The sequence below is a fragment of the Octopus sinensis genome, linkage group LG16 (genome assembly GCF_006345805.1).
Source record: "Octopus sinensis linkage group LG16, ASM634580v1, whole genome shotgun sequence".
Lineage (NCBI taxonomy): Eukaryota > Metazoa > Mollusca > Cephalopoda > Octopoda > Octopodidae > Octopus > Octopus sinensis.
The window spans coordinates 54,700,534-54,720,231 of record NC_043012.1 but is presented as its reverse complement, the minus strand read 5'-3'; the positions used below and the strand labels follow the sequence as shown (position 1 = coordinate 54,720,231).

Here is a 19,698-nt window from a genome sequence, read left to right as displayed (position 1 = left end):
GCCCCTTTGCCATCTTGCCTGAAAAGTTCAGTGCCCTGAGGTCGATATATGTATGTATCTATACACACACACACACACCAGTAAGTATGGTTCATAAAGGAAAAAACTTGGAACACCCAATATGTAAAGTAAATTTATATTATAATTATACAAACTTATTAAAACAATCTTGCCCTAGCAGTCATCAGATGTGTTTGGTGGATCAGTTTTCTAAATGAGGATGCTCTTTTCTTTCACACATACACAAACACACACACACATACACACACACATATATATATATATAATATATATATATATATTATATATTATATATATATATACACATATATGTATTAATATATATATATATATATATATATATATATATATACACATATATGTATTATATATATATATATATATATATATATATATATACACAAACACACATATATATATTCTTTACTCTTTTACTTGATTCAGTCATTTGACTGCGGCCATGCTGGAGCACCGCCTTTAATTGAGCAAATCGACCCCAGGACTTATTCTTTGTAAGCCTAGTACTTATTCTATCGGTCTCTTTTGCCGAACTGCTAAGTGACGGGGACATAAACACACCAGCATCTATTGTCAAGCAATGTTGGGGGGGACAAACACAGATATACAAACTCACACATACACACATATATATATATGACGGGCTTCTTTCAGTTTCCGTCTACTAAATCCACTCACAAGGCTTTGGTCGGCCTGAGGCTATAGTATAAGACACTTGCCCAAGGTGCCACGCAGTGGGACTGAACTCGGAACCATGTGGTTGGTAAGAAAGCTACTTACCACACAGCCACTCCTGCGCCTATATATATATATATACAAACATATATATATATATATGTATATTCTCTTTTATTTGTATCAGTCATTTGACTGCAGCCATGCTGGAGCACTGCCTTACAGGGTTTTAACTGAAGAAATCAAACCCGGGACTTATTCTTTGTAAGCCTAGTACTTATTCTATTGGTCACTTTTGCCAGACTGCTAAGTTATGAGGGACATAAACACACCAGCATCAGTTGTCAAGCGATGGTTGGGGAACAAACACAGATACACACGCACACATAAATATATATACATACAAGCTTCTTTCAGTTTCTGTCTACCAAATCCATTCACAAGGCTTTGATCACCCCAAGGCTATAGCAGAAGACACTTGCCCAAGGTGCTACGCAATGGGACTGAACCCAGAACTATGTGGTTGGGAAGTAAGCTTCTTACCACACAGCCATATATATATATGTATATGTGTGTGTGTATATATATATGTATGTATGTATATGTGTGTGTGTGTGTATATATATGTAAATCGTACCATGTAGAAAAAATTAAAGATACGATAAAACATTTACCAAGAACTAAATAATACTAAATAGGAAATAATAAATAAATAGTATATAATTACTAATTATATACTATCTATTTATTATTTCGTACTTTATTTAGTTCTAGGTAAATGTTTTATCGTATCTTTAATTTTTTCTGTATGGTATGATTTAAGTATATCATTGTTGAATTGCTTCTTGGGGGTTCTTCTCTAATTTATATACATATATTATATATTGTGAAATTTGATTTAGTATTACTAAGTTGAATTTTTCCCTGCAAGTTTGGAATCATATTCCCTGATATTATTATTATTATCATATATATATATATATATATATATATATATATGTGACCACGTGTGTACCGTTGGTGATTTTTTTTCCTCCGTCTTCCCTTCTTTGGATCTTTCCTTTTCCTATGTTTCTGACAAAGAGCTCCGCTCAAAACATTAAACCCCCTTCTTTCCTGAGCATCCAATAACACTATACTTCTCCACATCCTTGTGTTGCTGTATTTTCTCTTTGTGTTTTCATGTTTGGATTAACTATATATATATATGCAATAGAAAGCGTATTAAATTAAAATAGCTTTCTATGTATCATACTTAATGTAAATACATTGTTGAGAGGTAAATTTACTGTAATAAGACAAATCTCATCTTAGCATGACGTTGGCTGTGTGTTCATGCTATTGACAAGGCCCAAAGTAGCTGATATGCATCTATTCTTGTGAGCCACTGCTGGGGTGATTATTGTCTCTTTCTAATATATATTGTATTTTTAAGCATGATATCTTATTTTCAGGCAAATACTGCAGTAAATTTGCTTTTTGACACTCTACTTACATCAAGTATAATACATAAATAGCAAACTATCTATGAAGCAATCTATATATCTATCTGTCTGTCAGTCTGTCTGTCTATTTATCTACCTGCTTACCTACCTACCTACCTCAATCCCTACCTACTTACTGACCTATCTATCTATCTATCTATCTGTCTGTCTGTCACTCTGTCTGTTTCTATCTATTAATCTATGTATGTATGTATATAAGTGCAGGTGTGGCTGTGTGGTTAATAAGTTCGCTTCTCCACCATCTGGCTTTTAGGTTCAGTCCCACTGTGTAGCATTTTGGGCCACACAGTTGGATTGAACTATAGTGTCGTTCAATCTTCTATTATAACCCTGAACCAGCCAAAACCTTGTGAGTGAATTTGGTAGGTAGAAACTGAAAGAATCCCATAACACTAAACAGAATGCATCATGTATTGTGTATTTAGGCTGAGTTATTTATGCCGAGGTGAATTTAGCCAACTGCTGTCTTAATAGAGTGATAAAATAAGTACTAGACATTACTAGAGTTGATACAAAACAGAAAAACAGTCAAAGGTGGTACTCCAGAATGGCCACAAAACAGTGATTGCAACCAGTAAAAGAAGAAGCAATGATATACCTACCAGTTCAGGTTTTCTGATATCAGAGTTACTATTCTGAAACAAAAGAATTGAAAGAGTTAAACTGAATAAAAACAAAATCAAGTAAGACAAGACCCAACTAAAGCTCTTTATGGTTTGTGTTCAAAACCTACCAAGGTCAACATTGTCTTTCAATCTTCTGTGGAGGATGGTAATGGCAGATTGATCGAATTGTTAGATCATTGCACTAAATGGTTTTGAATTTTTTGTTCCACCTCTTTACATTTTGAATGTGTAAAAAGCATGGTAAAAAGCACTGGTGATGGTGTCATGGTAAAATGCATTGGTGATGGTGCCATGTAAAAAGTACCCATGCTGGAGCCATGTAAAAAGCACTGGTGATGGTGCCATGTAAAAAGCGTAGGTGACGGTGACGTGTAAAATGCACTGGTGATGATGCCACATAAAAATCACTGTGTAATGGTACCATGTGATGGCGACATGTAAAAAGCACCCAGTACACTCTGTATGGTCATTGGCATTAGGAAGGGCATCCAGCTGTAGAAACTAAGCTGAAACTGACTATGTAACCTGGTGCAGCTCTTGGCCTTGCCAGTTCGTATCAAAGTGTCCGACCCATGCCAGCATGGTTTGACAAGTTTTTTCAAGCACAGCACATCCCCAAAGGTCTTGATCACAAGTCATTGCCTCTGTGAGATTCAAAGATCATGCTTCAACACCTTGTCCCATGTTTTCCTGGGTCTACCTCTACCACAAGTTCTCTCCACGGCTAGATATCAGCACTTCTTCACACAGCTGTCCTCGTCCATATGCATCAGATGACCATACCGGTGCAGTTGTCTCTCTTGCACACCACATCTGATACCTCTTTTGCCTAACTTTTCTCTCAAGATGCTTACAAGCTGTCAAACATGTACACTGACATTGCACATCCAGCGAAGCATACTGGTTTAATTTCTCTCAAGCCTACACATGTCCTTGGCTGTTATAGCCCATATTTCACTGCCATGCAGTATAGCTGTTCGCACACAGGCATCAAACAATCGGCCTTCCACTCTGAGAGAGAGGCCCTTTGTTGCCAGCAGGGGGTAGGAGCTCTCTGAACTTTACCCAACCTAATCTTATTCTTACAGCTGCAATCTTGGAACATCCACGACTAACTTGGTCACTTAGACACTGGAACCTATCTGCTACCTCTAGCTTGTACCCCTGGCAATTGATGGAGTCTATTTTCAGCACATGTTCAATGTTTATATATATACATACATATATATATATGGAGGTAAAATATGAAAAATCAACAAAAATGCACATTGCAAATAAAAAAAGGCTATTTATAACAGGTAACGACAAATATATACATTTAGATTGACTGAGGTAGTAATACGAGTCATAAAAGTCATTATTATGAGATGATTATAAGATGATAATAAAGTAAGAGAAAAAAACGTTTTTTTTTTTTATAATAATGACTTTTATGACTCGTATTACTACCTCAGTCAATCTAAATGTATATATTTGTTGTTACCTGACATAAATAGCCATTTTTTATTTGCAATGTGCATTTTCGTTGATTTTCATATTTTACCCTTACATTTCCACGTGCATTTTATATATTTTTTTCGTAACATATTTCTACTATATATATATACATATATATATATGCATATAAATACAATAAAGAAATGGAAAACAAAACAATAAACTGAATAATTATGAATTCAATTCAATTGAAATATTTTATACAAACAAATAAAATATTTCAATTGAATTTATAATTGTTCAATTTCTTGTTTTGTTTACCATTTCTTATTTATATTTATATATTAATAAACTGTATGTTGATTTTATTTATTTATTTACCTATTGGAATAATATTGTTATTGATAGAGGTAATAAAAACCAGTAAATTCTTTGGATATTTAATATCCCTGAGGTGGTTTTTTACACCTAGCTAAATTGTTATATATACATATTTATATACATGCATATATATATATATATATATATATATATATATATATATACATACAGATATGTATGTATGTAAACATAGGCGTGGTTGTGGCTGTGTGAATAGGCATAGGAGTGGCTGTGTGCATAAGCGTAGGAGTGGTTGTGTGGTAAGTAGCTTGCTTACCTCACTGACTGAAGAATTCGCATTTTACATGCAGCTTGAAAGTCACGTCTTGCGACGTGAAAATTGGACATTTTGGAAGCACGACTACAGGTAGGCATTTGTTGTATTTTTTTTGAGGGCTTAGTGGAGTTTGTTGCCCTGTATTTAATATTGTTTTTTGGCGAGCATCGGTCTACACTCTGCTCCAGACATTTGCCTGCCTGTGGTCGTCCATAAAGACTCACTTTGCAGTGAGAATTGTGTTTTTAAGGAGGCGTAGCCCCTCCGCAAAAATTAATTTGTTTACAAAAATTGTCTTCATGTCTGTGAATTTCCACTGGATTACCAAGGAGTACCAAGGCAGGAAGGACTATTTTTGCAAGGTGGATGTGAGTGTGTTGGCTCTGTCCAATATTGAACTGAAAGAAAAAAGAACAACATCAGCATAGGACCGTAGAGGGAGGTGGATTTGTTTTCGGTTGAGCTGGGTGTAATTTGTCAAATAGTAATTGTTGGTGTGTTGATAAATTTCGCCCAGCTCCGTGGAAATTCTGCCTGCTGTTGGGGGCTGCTGTTTGTTGTTTTTTGTATTGGAAAAAAAGGGGGCGTATCTTCGCCCGAACTTACTGGATTTTGCCATTGAAACTTGTTGAAGTTGGCCAGGAGTACCTGTTGGCCATTGATGTTTGCCGTGGGAACTGTTTTTCTTTTCTCTATCCTTCTGTTTTTTCTTTCTTTTTGGAGCTGTTTTTGCGTTTCTTTTGAATTTTATTTTTATTCATATTTTTTGAAATGACTTGTTTATTTCTTTTTGGACTTGTTAATTTATTTGGACTTTCTTTCCTTCCTTTGAATTGATTTTTAACATGGCAAATGCAAAAAGTGCCTTAGAATGGGAGGTGGTACCACCTAAGCAATGGGATTGAAAGCCTTGAGAGAAGGACGGTGGTACTACGGACCCATTCTAGGTCACGTGACGCCATCGCCCTCTTCGACAAGGGTATTATTAATAAAGAGCTAGCAAAATGTTTGCCAGCCAAAAATTATTATGTAACCAGGGGTGTCAAATACGCCATGGTGTGGTTACTTTTCGACACTCCTGAGGAGGCTTGCACTGTGGCAGGCCAGCCCCTGGAAGGGGAGGAGATTTTGTTTCTTCCCACATATCATGGGAAGAAGGTGATAAGGGCCTGGGTATGTGGTCTTCCCCTGGGCACCAAAGCGGAGTGGATTGCAGATGCCATCCGGCGGGGCCTGGGTGATAGCGGGCCCAAAAGCACCCACTACACTCACGGAGTGGTTGGCGTTAGGAAGGGCATCCAGCTGTAGAAACATTGCCAGATTAGACTGGAGCCTGGTGCAGCCTTCTGGCTTCCCAGAACCCCGGTCGAACCGTCCAACCCATGCTAGCATGGAGAACGGACGTTAAACGATGATGATGATGATGATGATGAAAGCCTGCGGTCGACTGGGAGGGTGCAAAGGCAACTTTGACCCTATGGACCCCAGTGCTCGCGGGTGAAATGACTTTCCCTGACTTTTTAAAAACGAATGGCTCAAGGTATCCAGTAATACTTGAGGGTCGCCCCCCCCCCTCCCATGTGTCACTTGTGCCTGGAGTCAGGCCACATTAGGAAGGACTGCCCCCGGGGCCGTAGAAAGGTCCCGGAGCAGGGAAAGGTGAAGGTGTCCCCCACTCTCCCATTGCAGGGAGAAACGGCTGAGACCTCTCTCCATGAGGAGGATGTGAAACCTGTCGTTTTCTATCTCAGAGAAGGGCCAGTTGAGAAGTGCTTGGACGGTCTTCCAGGCCAAGAACGATTGGACTCGGTTTGTATAGACTGTCCAGGCTGGCCTCTGCAGGTGGCTGCGGACGTTGTGAGTCAGAAGGAGCTGTTCGAGGTCATGGTGACCTGTAGTAAGGAAGATTTTGCAGGCCCCAACCTGCCAATGCAGGCTTTCCTGCAGGCAGCGTGTCATTTGCTTGGGGGCTCTGAAGAGGAGGATTGATCTTATAGATTGTGTGTATATTGAATAATTTATTATATATATTTGTAATGGACTATTAAGTTCAATAATTGTCGTTTTTGATGGAAAAAAAAGAACAATGTTTTAGAGAAGCAGAAAATCGGTGGGCGTTTTCTGCCTTCTCTCATCAATATCATCCTTGTTTCATCATTCCCTTCATCAATGTATATGTCCAGCCCACAAGCTACTCTTTGTAATGCCTTTATGGCAAATCTTAATGAAATAAAGTAGCTTGCTTTCGAACCACATGTTTCCGGGTTCAGTCCCACTGCGTGGCACCTTGGGCAAGTGTCTCCTACTATAGCCTCGGGCCGACCAAAGCCTTGTGAATGGATATGGTAGACAGAAACTGAAAGAAGCTCATTGTAGATATGTATGTGTGTGTGTGTGTGTGTTTGTGTGTCTGTGTTTGTCCCTCCAACATCACTTGACAACCGATGCTGGTGTGTTTACGTCCCCATAACTTAGCGGTTCAGCAAAAGAGACCAATAGAATAAGTACTAGGCTTACAAAGAATAAGTCCTGGGGTCGGTTTGCTTGACTAAAAGGCAGTGCTTCAGCATGGCCACAGTCAAATGACTGAAACAAGCAAAAGAGTAAAAGAGTATATGTATGTATATGTATACAGTTATATGATGGTGCATGCAGTTCTCCTAAGAAGAAACAAACTGCGGATGCAGTATGGAAAGTGGCTGCTGAACAACAGGCTTTTTTGGAGGTTGCACAAGGGATTGTAAGGTATCTAACCTGGCTTCTCAAGATATCAAGTCTGAGAAACATATACCAGACTCCAATCTGATCTGGCAGAGTTTCTACAGCTGGATGCCCTTCTTAACGCCAACCACTCCGAGAGTGCAGAGGGTAGTTTTACGTGCCACTGGCACGAGGGCCAGTTTGGTGGTACTGGCAATGGCCACGCCCAAATGGTGCTTTTTACGTGCCACCTGCACAGGAGCCAGTCCAGCGGCACTGGCAACGACCTCACTCAAATATTTCACATGCCACCCGCACAAGGGCTAGTAAGGCGACACGGCAACGATCACGCTTGAATGGTGTTTTTAGCGTGTCATTGGCTTGGAGGCCAGCTTGTTGCTCTGGCAACTATCTCACTCATATGGTACTCTTAGCGCTCCACTAGCATGGATTTGATTTTGATTTTGATTTCACTTGCCTCAACAAGTCTTTGCAAGCAGAGTTTAGTGTCCAATGAAGGAAAGGCACGCATAAGCAGACTGGTTACACCCCTAGCATAGGCCACAAGGTTATGGTCTCACATGTGCTTGCCAAGTCTTCTCAAGCACAGCATATTTCCAGAGATCCCGGTCACAAGTCATTGCCTCGGTGAGGCCCAGTGTTTGAAGGTCATGCTTCACCACCTCATCCCAGGTCTTCCAGAGTCTACCTCTTCCACAGGTTCCCTCAACTGCTAGGGTGTGGCACTTTTTCACACAGCTATCGACATCCATTCTTTCTACATGACTATACCAGCGCAGTCGTCTCTCTTGCACACCACATCTGATGCTTCTTAGGTCCAACCTTTCTGTCAGGGCACTAACACTCAGTCGAGTATGCACACTGACATTATACATCCATCGGAGCATGCTGGCTTCATTCCTTGCAAGCTTACGCATGTCCTCAGTAGTCACGGTCCATGTTTCACTGCCATGTAGCATGGCTGTTCACACAGATGCATTGTATATATATATGTATATGTATATATATATATGAGGAGATGCTGAAAAGTTCCTGGTTTTAAGGGTATCATGAAAGGCCTGCTTGGAGGTCCAACCTTCAGAGTTCTTTTATAGGGCTCAGAAAAATTGTAAACCCTCTGATTGTGTGTATGTGTGTGTGTGTGTACATAAATAAAGTTACCTTATTGCTTAACAGTTGCATATGGGATGGATGATCATCGGAAGGTTCGTCTGAATCTGAGCTGTCAGAACCATCACTGGAAAATACAGAGAAGTGATATTTGTTTACAATAAATGAGAAAAAACATAAAACAATCCATAACAAAACCATACACACAACACAAAACAAAAACATACACATAAACACACACAGAATGAGGGAGTCTCTATGTGACTGCTCAATCTGCAAGAAATAGCAGGCAAATATCCATCAAAATCCATTGTATTTTTTTTTTATCTTGTTAAAGTGCAAAACACCAAGTTACCATAGCAATGGATCATGCTCTCCATCAAGTAAACATCCCTTGAGTCATTCCCAGTAAATATAACATGATCTAACTAAATTGGCATGGCTGTGTGGTAAGAAGCTTGCTTCCCAACCATATGGTCTGGGTTCAGTCCCATTGTGTGGCACTTTGGGCAATTGTCTTCTACTATAACCTTGGGCCAACCAAAGCCTTGTGCCTGGATTTGGTAGAGGGAAACTGAAAGAAGCCCATCATGTGTGTGTGTATATATATATATATATATATATATATATATATAGTGTGTGTGTGTGTGTCTGTGTCTAAAGCAGATGTGACTTATACTGTCATTATGGATACCTGGATATCGGCTCTACAGGCCTTTTCGTTCCAGCAGGTCACATGACCTTGTGATTAGCTGAACTTGTTGTTTGTATTGGTTGGTTTCCAGCCATCCAATCATGTTCGTGCAACAGTTTGTTCTTCCTTACATGGGAAATTAATCACCAGCTCTGGGAACCTCCTGATCTCTTTAAGAATGACAGTTCTTGAGTGCTCTAGGTCTTTGGCACACACCACTGACCACATGCAACTCGTCCCTGACAACGATGTATCTGACACCAGCCAGTCTCTGCTTTCACCTTCACTAGATGCCTGCCTACATCATTGCTGTATGAACATCACACAACCAACAGATCAATGGCTGCCTCTACACACCACCAAACAGTACGTCAACTCTGTCTACAAGATCAACGGTCCAGCCTAACCATGAAGTCTCTCACACATCTTTGTTGTAACCTATTATATTTATTTTATTTCATGTATGGCAATCATGAATTTTATATTCATTGCATTTTATAGCGGAGAATAAATCATTGCTTACCACTTCATTTCATCTCAAGTTCACATTTTCCTTATTTATCATCTTCGTTATAATTGGTCAACCCTGATGTGATTTTACCTGTTCAACTTCATGATTGCCTCAGTGGATAAGTTTTCCATTTTGTCAATGACTGGCAGAGCCTTTAACTAAAAACTTCTTTGTGGCTGAGGCCTTTGCAGTTTTTCACACGAAAAACTTGTCAGCTATATCATCCTAACAACTTTTTGGCAGTTCTCTTCATATTCCACGAGACGTTACTTCATTCTTACACAGCATCATCTACTTGCTGAAAATAGCAGTAAAATGTGTGGTTACGTTTCCAGTAAGTACGTAACATTTCTGGATGCCGTCTTATTCCCAGGAAGCCATAACCGATTGTTCCATCAGCCTAGTGCAGGAAGGTTTGCAACGTCATTTTCATCACGTAACCCGCTTCTCTCAACTGGAGAATAGGGAAGCTCTGGCTTGTCTTCAATTGCACAGCACCTTTCAATCACTCTTGCTCACAGCTTCGACTTCACTTACCGGTTACCTTGCATGACAGCGTCTTTAAGCAATGACACTCAACGGTACCTTTCAACGAGACACCATGTCTCAACTGCCGCCACCACTTCTGCAATCTTCGAACTGCATTCCATCCTCTGGTGCCCTTATCAATGAACTCTTGTCTTCTATTGTGCTGTTTTGGATTCTGGCATCTTATCATGACTCTTGTAGAGTTATTCTTAGCCATTTTCCATGTTATTCACTAACATCTTGAAGTGGACTCTCTGTACACAATGAGCTTTTTGTGTGTTTGTACTTTCAAAAGACTGGCTTTACATATTTTCACATGTTTTCACTTTTCAGAACCCTTTTTCACATTGCTCCTGTTTTTGATAGTTAAATATTTTGTTCGGTGGAGGCGCAATGGCCCAGTGGTTAGGGCAGCGGACTCGAGGTGGAGGAGGTTCCACAATTCACCTCAAAGCTGTGGAATGACATGTGTGACCTTTTTTGGAATCACAATGAAGCACACAACAGCCTACCATCCATAGGCCAATGGGTTGGTGGAGAGATTTCACCACTACCTGAAGGGATCCCTGACAACCAGGCTTAACAGGCCCAATTGGATTGATTGACTTCCATGGGTGATGCTGAGAATCTGCACCACCCCAAAGGAAAATCTCAATATTTCTTCTGCAGAAATGGTGTATAGTGCCCCTTTTACAGTGCCAGGAGAGTTCCTTCTGAATGCAAAGTCAGACCCAGATGTCAAAAGGTACCTCGTACAACTAAGAGACAGTGTGGGCCACTTGCACCCAATTCCTATGTCAAGCTATCCATACCAAATGACCTCCACATAGCTAAGTTTGTGTTCGGTCAACGTGATACATAACAAAAACTCCTCCAGTCACACTAGGATGGCCCATATGAAGTCATATGTCCAGGAGAAAAATGGTTCCAATTCCTAATTGGTAGATGGCAAGACAGTTTCCATCGATAGGTTGAAACCGGACCATCTCAAATTTGACAGCCCCATCCAAGTAGCTCAACCACCAAACAGGGGTCATTCCAAGCAAGTCACACCAACTCTTGGCAAGGAAAAGTCACCAAAGAGCTGAAATGCTTGGCGGTATTTCGCCTGCCGTTACGTTCTGAGTTCAAATTCCACCAAGGTTGACTTTGCCTTTCATCCTTTCAGGTTCGATAAATTAAGTACCAGTTATGCACTGGGGTTGATGGGAGAGATGACCGATGATTGTTAGTGAGGCCTACAATTCATAGTGACTTTGAGGGGAGTTTTAGTTGGGCATATTGTCTGGGAATAAAAAGAGCAGAGTCCAAGATTGTTTCTTTGAAATGTGCAGTGAGTGTATCTTTTATGCTGTTGAAGGAGACCAAGTTAACAATTTTCATTCATTTGCTTTTGTGTTAGTTTTTCCATGCTAGCATGAGTTAGATAAGTATATTATTGAGGTGAAGCTTTACAGCTGGATGCACTTCCTGATGCTAACCCTTACCTCTAAGGAACATCTTATTCCACACGTCTTTGAAGTCACAACACCAGCAAATAATTGCTGATAATATCATTGCTTGTAACACAGCAATTTTCAGAGAAGTGCAAAATGTAAACAAACAAACACACACACACACATAGATGTACATGTATAGATGATGAGTTACTTTTGGTCTTTATCTACCAAATCAACTCACAAGGCTTTGGTCAATCCAGGCCTATATGAGAGAAATCCTCACCCAAGGTGCTGTGCAGTGGGATTGAACCCAAAACCACATGTTTGGGAAACAAACTTCTCAACTACACGATGCCTACACCTATATATTTATTACACATTCAAAATGGAAACAGTGATCCCGCCAGATTCAGCAATGAAAATATAATTTCTCTTTACTAAACAAATAACAATAAAAGAATACCTAGATTCAAATAACTTAGTTCCTTCTTCTTCTTCCTCTTCTTCTCCTTCTTCTTCCTCTGCTTCTTCTTCATCTTCATCTTCATCTTCCTCTTCCTCTTCCACGTCTTCATCTTCATCTTCGTCTTCAGAGGTTGGGTGGTCTCCTGCACACAATTCCTTTTCTTCTTTCTTCAGTTCTTCCTTTTTCAGTGTATTTTTAAGTTCGTCAAACAAACAGTTTATCTGGTAAGAAAGCAAGAATAGAACGTTGTTGAAATACGGGTAGAATACACCAGAACAGAGGATTCATTTCATTGGAATTTATGGCATTTAACCCCACCCCGCCCCACTACCATTTTGGTGCAAGTAGGGATGTGTAGTTAAGAAGTTTGCTTCCCAACTACATAGTTTCAGGTTCAGTCCTACTACATGGCACCTTGGGCAAGTGCCTTCTACAAAGTGGCTGTGTGGTAAGTAGCTTGCTTACCAACCACATGGTTCCGGGTTCAGTCCCACTGTGTGGCACCTTTGGCAAGTGTCTGCTACTATAGCCTCGGGCTGACCAAAGCCTTGTGAGTGGATTTGGTAGAGGGAAACTGAAAGAAGCCCGTCGTATATATATATGTGTGTGTGTGTGTGCATGTATATATGTTTGTGTGTCTGTATTTGTCCCCCCAACATTACTTGACAACTGATGCTAGTGTGTTTACGTCCCCGCAACTTAGCGGTTTGGCAAAAGAGGCCGATAGAATAAGTACTAGGCTTACAATGAATAAGTCCTGGGGTCGACTTGCTCGACTAAAGGCGGTGCTCCAGCATGGACGCAGTCAAATGACTCAAACAAGTAAAAGAGAGAAAGCCAGCCAAAGCCTTGTGAGACTATTATCCCAAATCTTGAAAATACAAGATGTCATCAGGTGTTGATGATTTGACCATGGCACCCTGGACCACTGGCTCAGGAATGAAATTTGCTTAGGGAGTGCAAAACTAGGTCCAAAATTTTTTACAAACAAGGTTTTATTGTTTTATCTTTGTTTTTTTTTTTTGTTGCTCTTTGAGAAGAAACCTAACTTGAAGTTACTTTTTTACAGATTGCTTTTTACACAGTTTTCTAAACCCGAGAAAAATATGTAGGGGTGCCAATTTTTATTTTTCACCTTCCCAAAATTTTAGGTGCACTTGCACCCACTGTTCTTAGGCCCATACCCTCGATGAATGGACATGGATATATAAATATATATATGTATGTATATGTATGTGTATGTATATATTTAATATATATATATATATATATATATATATACAATAATATGTTACTTTACTCGGTAGTCAAGATAAAACTCTGAATTTCAGATGCCGAAGTGGAAATCCACAACACCATCTCTTTGGTTATCTGGCTATTTGAAAACGCTCTGAGGCGTTTTCAAATAGCCAGATAACCGAAGAGATAGTGTTGTGGATTTCCACTTCGGCATCTGAAATTCAGAGTTTTATCTTGACTACCGAGTAAAGTAACATATTATTGTATAGATAAATTTCCTCTATTTACATAATATTGAGGTCTCTTCTTTCTTTTGTTATCTTACCATTTTATCAATATATATATATATATATATATATATATATATATATACACACTACACACATTTTTTTTTTCTCTCCTTGTTTTTTGTGTCACTTTCTGTAGAAGAGCATAGGCTCGAAACGTAAAAGACTTTTTCTATTCCTGAGCGTTATACTAATAGATCTGTTTGTTTTGTACACCACCTGTCTTCGTCTTTTGTTTTTTTCGTAAACTCTCCCTATATATATATATATGTATGTATGTATGTATGTGTGTGTGTGTGTGTGTGTGTGTGTGTATGTATGTATGTATGTATGTATGTATGTATGTATGTATGTATGTATGTATAGTCAATAAAACCTATATCAGAAAAGAAACACACTCTAAAGAATAGAGCAGTAATTATTAAAACAAAAATTTTAATTCTTTGTATGGAGTCTGACAAGCTGTCTACAAGGCTTTGGATTTCATGGATATAAAACCTTTGGTAACTCTATGACGAAAATAAAATTTTTTATTTTAATTTATACACACACACACATGCATACATACATATCATTATATACAAATATATTATTTAAAGGCGGCGAGCTGGCAGAAACGTTAGGACACTGAGATCAACTTTGCCTTTCATACTTTCAGGATCAATAAATTAAGTACCAATGAAACATGGTGTTGATATAATCGACTTACCCTCCCCCACAAAATTTCAGAGGGAGACGCGTGGGGTGGCCAAAGCATCATAGTTTGGGGTGCTATAGGCCTGAATCAGAGAAATGGACCCAGTATGTTCCAAAATGTTGGTGCAGGCAGTGGGAATAGCATCACAGCACAGTGCTACATTGACCAGATATTTAAGACCTCACATTATGTGCTTCTTCACATGTCCCCATAGCCACATGTTCCAGCAGGATAATGCTCCCTCCCACATGACCAGGATCACCATGGACTTCCTGCATCAACACAACATCAGAACCATACTGTGGCTGGCTCTCAGCCCGGATTTGAACCCAATTGAACACCTGTAGGATGAAATCTAGAGTTGGTCCCAAGGCCAACAGCTCATGTGGAACTGGAGACAGCTTTCCTTGGGGTGTGGGCACAGATTTATTATTATTATTATTATTATAAAGTTTAAGGCAGCGAGCTGGCAGAATTGTTAGCAAGACAGACAGAATGCTTAGTGGCATTTCATCCATGTCTATGTTCTGAGTTCAAATTCTGCCGAGGTCAACTTTGCCTTTCATCCTTTCAGGGCCAATAAACTAAGTACCAGTGAAACACTGGGGTCGGTGTAATAGATAAACACCCCCTACCCCACCAAATTTCAGACCTTGTGCCTTTAATAGAAAGGATTATTAATGTGTTTGGAATATAATTTAACATGAACTTTGGATGGAATGTTTTAATTAAGACCACAATAAAACAAGGAATTTGTATCAGAGAACCATGGTCAGTTTCTGGCACATTGATAGCAAAAGGGTTAGATGAAAAGAAGTGAAATTACTTTTACCTGAAATTTATCTAAGTTAACATAATCAAGAAGAGTATGGAGGAAAGATACTCCTAGCAGTTCATAATCACGAGTGTTGAAGTGGAAGCCTCTTTTCTCTCCAATAGTAGAACCACAACAAGAAACCTGCTCAAAAAACAAGAAAACAAATCATTGTTAGAATAATTACTACAGGTGGCACAGACATGGCTAATGAGGTGATATCAAAAGGTTCCTGGACTAATTATGTTTAATAAAAAATAACTTATTTACTTAAGTTTTAACATCATCTTCAAAATAGTCGCCTTGTGCAGCTATGCGTTGATCCCAGTATTCCTGCCAGTTTGGGAATCCGGCCTAGAGGTTGTTTTTTGTAAGTGAGTCAAAGACCTGCTGTGATTTGTTCCAGGTTTCAACAATGACCTTTGAGCTGCATTTTCAACTTGGGGAAGAGATGGAAGTTTGCAGGTGCTAAATCTGGTGAATAGGGTGGGTGTGGAAGTGACACCATGTTGTTATTGGTGAGAAACTCACAAGAGAGGAGACAGGGTACACTGTCATGAGGAAGAATCCAGTTCTTTGCACCCCACAGTTCCAGTCACTTTAGCCAAATGTCCTCCGTCAAATGCTTCAAAACCACAGTAGAACTCTTGATTGATGGTCTGGCCCTGGGGGATGAATTCTCAATGCACAATACCACATTTCCCAGGGGTGACGCTTGTTGTAGGTCATCCAGAGATGCTCTTCTGTTTTTGAAGCACCCATACCACTCAAAACCTTGTGTACAACCCATTGCCTCATCGCCGTAAATTTGCCAAATCATGCTCAATGTCTCTGTAGCAGACTTCCCAAATTTAACACAGAATTTGGCTCTTTGTTCCTGTCCATGACAAAATCACAGACTACAGCATACACAGGATCACAAAAACACAAATTTCACAACTTGTGAAGTAGAGTAATGTCACTCAGCACATTGCTTTACAAAGGTCACTTCTAGCTTTCACTGTGCACACAACCAAGTGCTGACATCTGCTGGTGTGCTACAAAACTAATCAGTGAACTTTTTGATACCACCTTATATGGTTAAGTGGTAGGTACAGGCCTATGTACACTGAGCCACAAAAGAAATGTGAGACGTGTGTGACTGAAATATGTTTTATCTTCATTATGTTAGAGATTAATTTTGAATGATCTGCTAAAGTCAATTTCTTGGATGCACTTTGACCACAGTCTATGGGTCGTTGTCAAAGCAAAGGACATGTCAGATAGTCACCATGATCACCATGACCGACCAGGCTATCAGATGTTGCTACATATCGCTGGTCACAATGCACTTCGCATTGTTTTAGCCTTCAAATGATGCCACACCGCTGGCTAAGTGAGCAGGCCAACAGAAGAAAGAGTGAGAGAAAGTTGTGGCAAAAGAGTACAGCAGGGATCGCCACCACCCTCTGTCGGAGCCTCGTGGAGCTTTAGGTGTTTTTGCTCAATAAACACTCACAACGCCCAGTCTGGAAATCGAAACCACGTATCCTACAACTGCAAGTCCGCTGCCCTAACCACTGGGCCATTGCGCTTCCACATGTCAGATAGTGTAGACCTAAATATTCATAAATTTATGGGATATTTAAGTCTGGAAGTTCTGTATAATCATAGGCCTGTTCAATGAAGGCTGACCTGAAGCTAAATAACAACAACAACAGCAACATCAGTATCAGCATCAGTGGTTAGGGCAGCGGACTCACGGTTGGAGGATCGCGGTTTCATTTCCCAGACTAGGTGTTGTGTGTGTTTATTGAGCGAAAACACCTAAAGCTCCACGAGGCTCTGGCAGGGGGTGGTGGCGACCCCTGTTGTACTCTTTTGCTCCAACTTTCACTTTTTCTTCCTGTTTCTTGTCCCCAACATCCTATGCAACCGTTGATCCATCGATGCTCTTGGTGTCGGGGGTTGACCTGCTTTCTCTTCTGCAGGTCTTACGAATAGCAAAGGACCACGTTTCGGACTTCTCCCAAGAGGACGAAGACTGCTTCGCTCAACAAACAAACAAACAAATCAGCATCAGCAACAACAACAACAACAACAATAGCAAAACAACAAGTAAACAAAATACTAGCCTCAAACGTAAAGCTATTTTTGATGCCAAGTTTCCACATAATTACACGACTTGTGCGTTTTCTGCTCCGTTGAACTTTAAATTTGCAAGAACTAAACAGGAACTGCAACAAAGAAGAAAGGAGAAATAAATTCTACAGAAAAGTCTGTGTACAAAAACCAAAAGGACAACATAAGAGAAGAATGGATTTCATGGAATTTTCAAAATTTCAAAGAACACATTTTATATATTGGACACCAGTCTGCTTTCTATCTGCGTGATTCCAAATTCAGTGCCACAGTGAGACACAGTCTTGCAGTATAGCTTCAGATTAACCATACTGTGAGTGAAATTTGACAGATGGAAACTATTTAGAAGCCTCGTTATATAAAAATTATATTTACGAATATATATGTGTATCATCATTTAACATCCATTTTCCATGTTAACATGAGTTGGACAGTTTGACAGGAGTTGGACGGTTTGACAGGAGCTGGCCAGTCAGAAAGCTGTCTGGGCTCCAATTATCTGTCTTGGCAAGATTCCTGCGACTGGATGCTTTCCTAATGCCAACCGCTTTACAGAAGGCGTTGGGTGCTTTATACATGCTATTGGCATGAATGCATTTCACATGGCACCAGAACAAGTGCATTTTATGTGGTGCTGCCACTTGGAAGATAAAGACCTCTTGACTAGGGGAGGGAGTGAGAATATACACAGGTGGTTGTGATTTTACTTAGCTTGATGGGTCTTCTCAAGTACAGCAAATTGCCAGAAACCTCTGTCTCTTGTCATCTCATAAATATATATATATATATATATCATCATCATCATCATCATCATTTAGCGTCCGTTTTCCATGCTAGCATGGGTTGGACGGTTCAACTGGGGTCTGGGGAGCCCGAAGGCTGCACCAGGCCAGTCAGATCTGGCAGTGTTTCTACAGCTGGATGCCCTTCCTAACGCCAACCACTCCGAGAGTGTAGTGGGTGATTTTAAGTGCCACCGACACAGGTGCCAGACGAGGCTGGCGAACGGCCACGCTCGGATGGTGTTTTTATGTGCCACCGACACAGGTGCCAGACGAGGCTGGCATACGGCCACGCTCGGATGGTGTTTTTATGTGCCACTGACACAGGTGCCAGATGAGGCTGGCGGACGGTCACGATCGGGTGGTGTTTGTTACGTCCCCAAAGCACGGAGGCCAGTCTATGCGGTACTGGCTACGGCCACGTTCGGATGATTTTCTTGTGTGCCACCGGCACCGGTACCACAAAGATACAAATTCCATTGATGTTCATCTATTTTGATTTGTTTTGATTTGATTTTCACTTGCCTCAACAGGTCTTCACAGGTCTTCACAAGTGTCACAGGAAGGAAGGAAGGTATGCACAGGTGGACTGACTACTTCCCAAGTAGGGGCCACGGGTTATGGCCTGACTAGTCTTGCCGGGTCTTCGGTTGGTGTTTTTATGTGCCACCGACACAGGTGCCAGATGAGGCTGGCGAACGGCCACGATCGGATGGTGTTTGTTATGTGCCCACGTCACAGAGGCCAGTCGATGCGGTACTGGCTACGGCCACGTTCGGATGGTTTTCTTGTGTGCCAACGGTACTGGTACCACAAAGATACAGATTCCATTGATGTTCATCTATTTTGATTTGGTTTGATTTGATTTGATTTGATTTTCAGTTGCCTCAACAGGTCTACACAAGTGTCACACACTTGCCGCAACAGGTCTTCACAAGTGTCATAAGTAGGAAGGTATGCACAGGTGGACTGACTACGTCGCCGGGTCTTCGGATGGTGTTTTTATGTGCCACCGACACAGGTGCCAGATGAGGCTGGCGAACAGCCACGATCAGATGGTGTTTGTTGTGCCCACAGCACGGAGGCCAGTCGATGCGGTACTGGCTACGGCCACGTTCGGATGGTTTTCTTGTGTGCCACCGGTACTGGAACCACAAAGATACAAATTCCATTGATGTTCATCTATTTTGATTTGGTTTGATTTTCACTTGCCTCAACAGGTCTTCACAAGTGTCACACACTTGCCTCAACAGGTCTCCACAAGTGTCACACACTTGCCTCTGCCTCAACAGGTCTTCACAAGTGTCACACACTTGCCTCAACAGGTCTTCACAAGTGTCATAAGAGGG

The 19,698-nt window shown here is 40.5% G+C and overlaps 1 protein-coding gene across 1 annotated transcript in view; it reads right to left on the bottom strand.

Annotated features, from left to right (window-relative positions):
• Positions 1-19,698, bottom strand: part of LOC115220328 (cytosolic carboxypeptidase 2-like) — a 115,455-nt gene that overhangs the window by 26,314 nt on the left and 69,443 nt on the right. Inside the window, 5 exon segments of the mRNA XM_029790428.2 lie at positions 2,822-2,854; positions 8,823-8,898; positions 12,407-12,630; positions 15,465-15,590; positions 17,561-17,662. Of these exon segments, the coding sequence (XP_029646288.2) occupies positions 2,822-2,854; positions 8,823-8,898; positions 12,407-12,630; positions 15,465-15,590; positions 17,561-17,662 (561 nt within the window).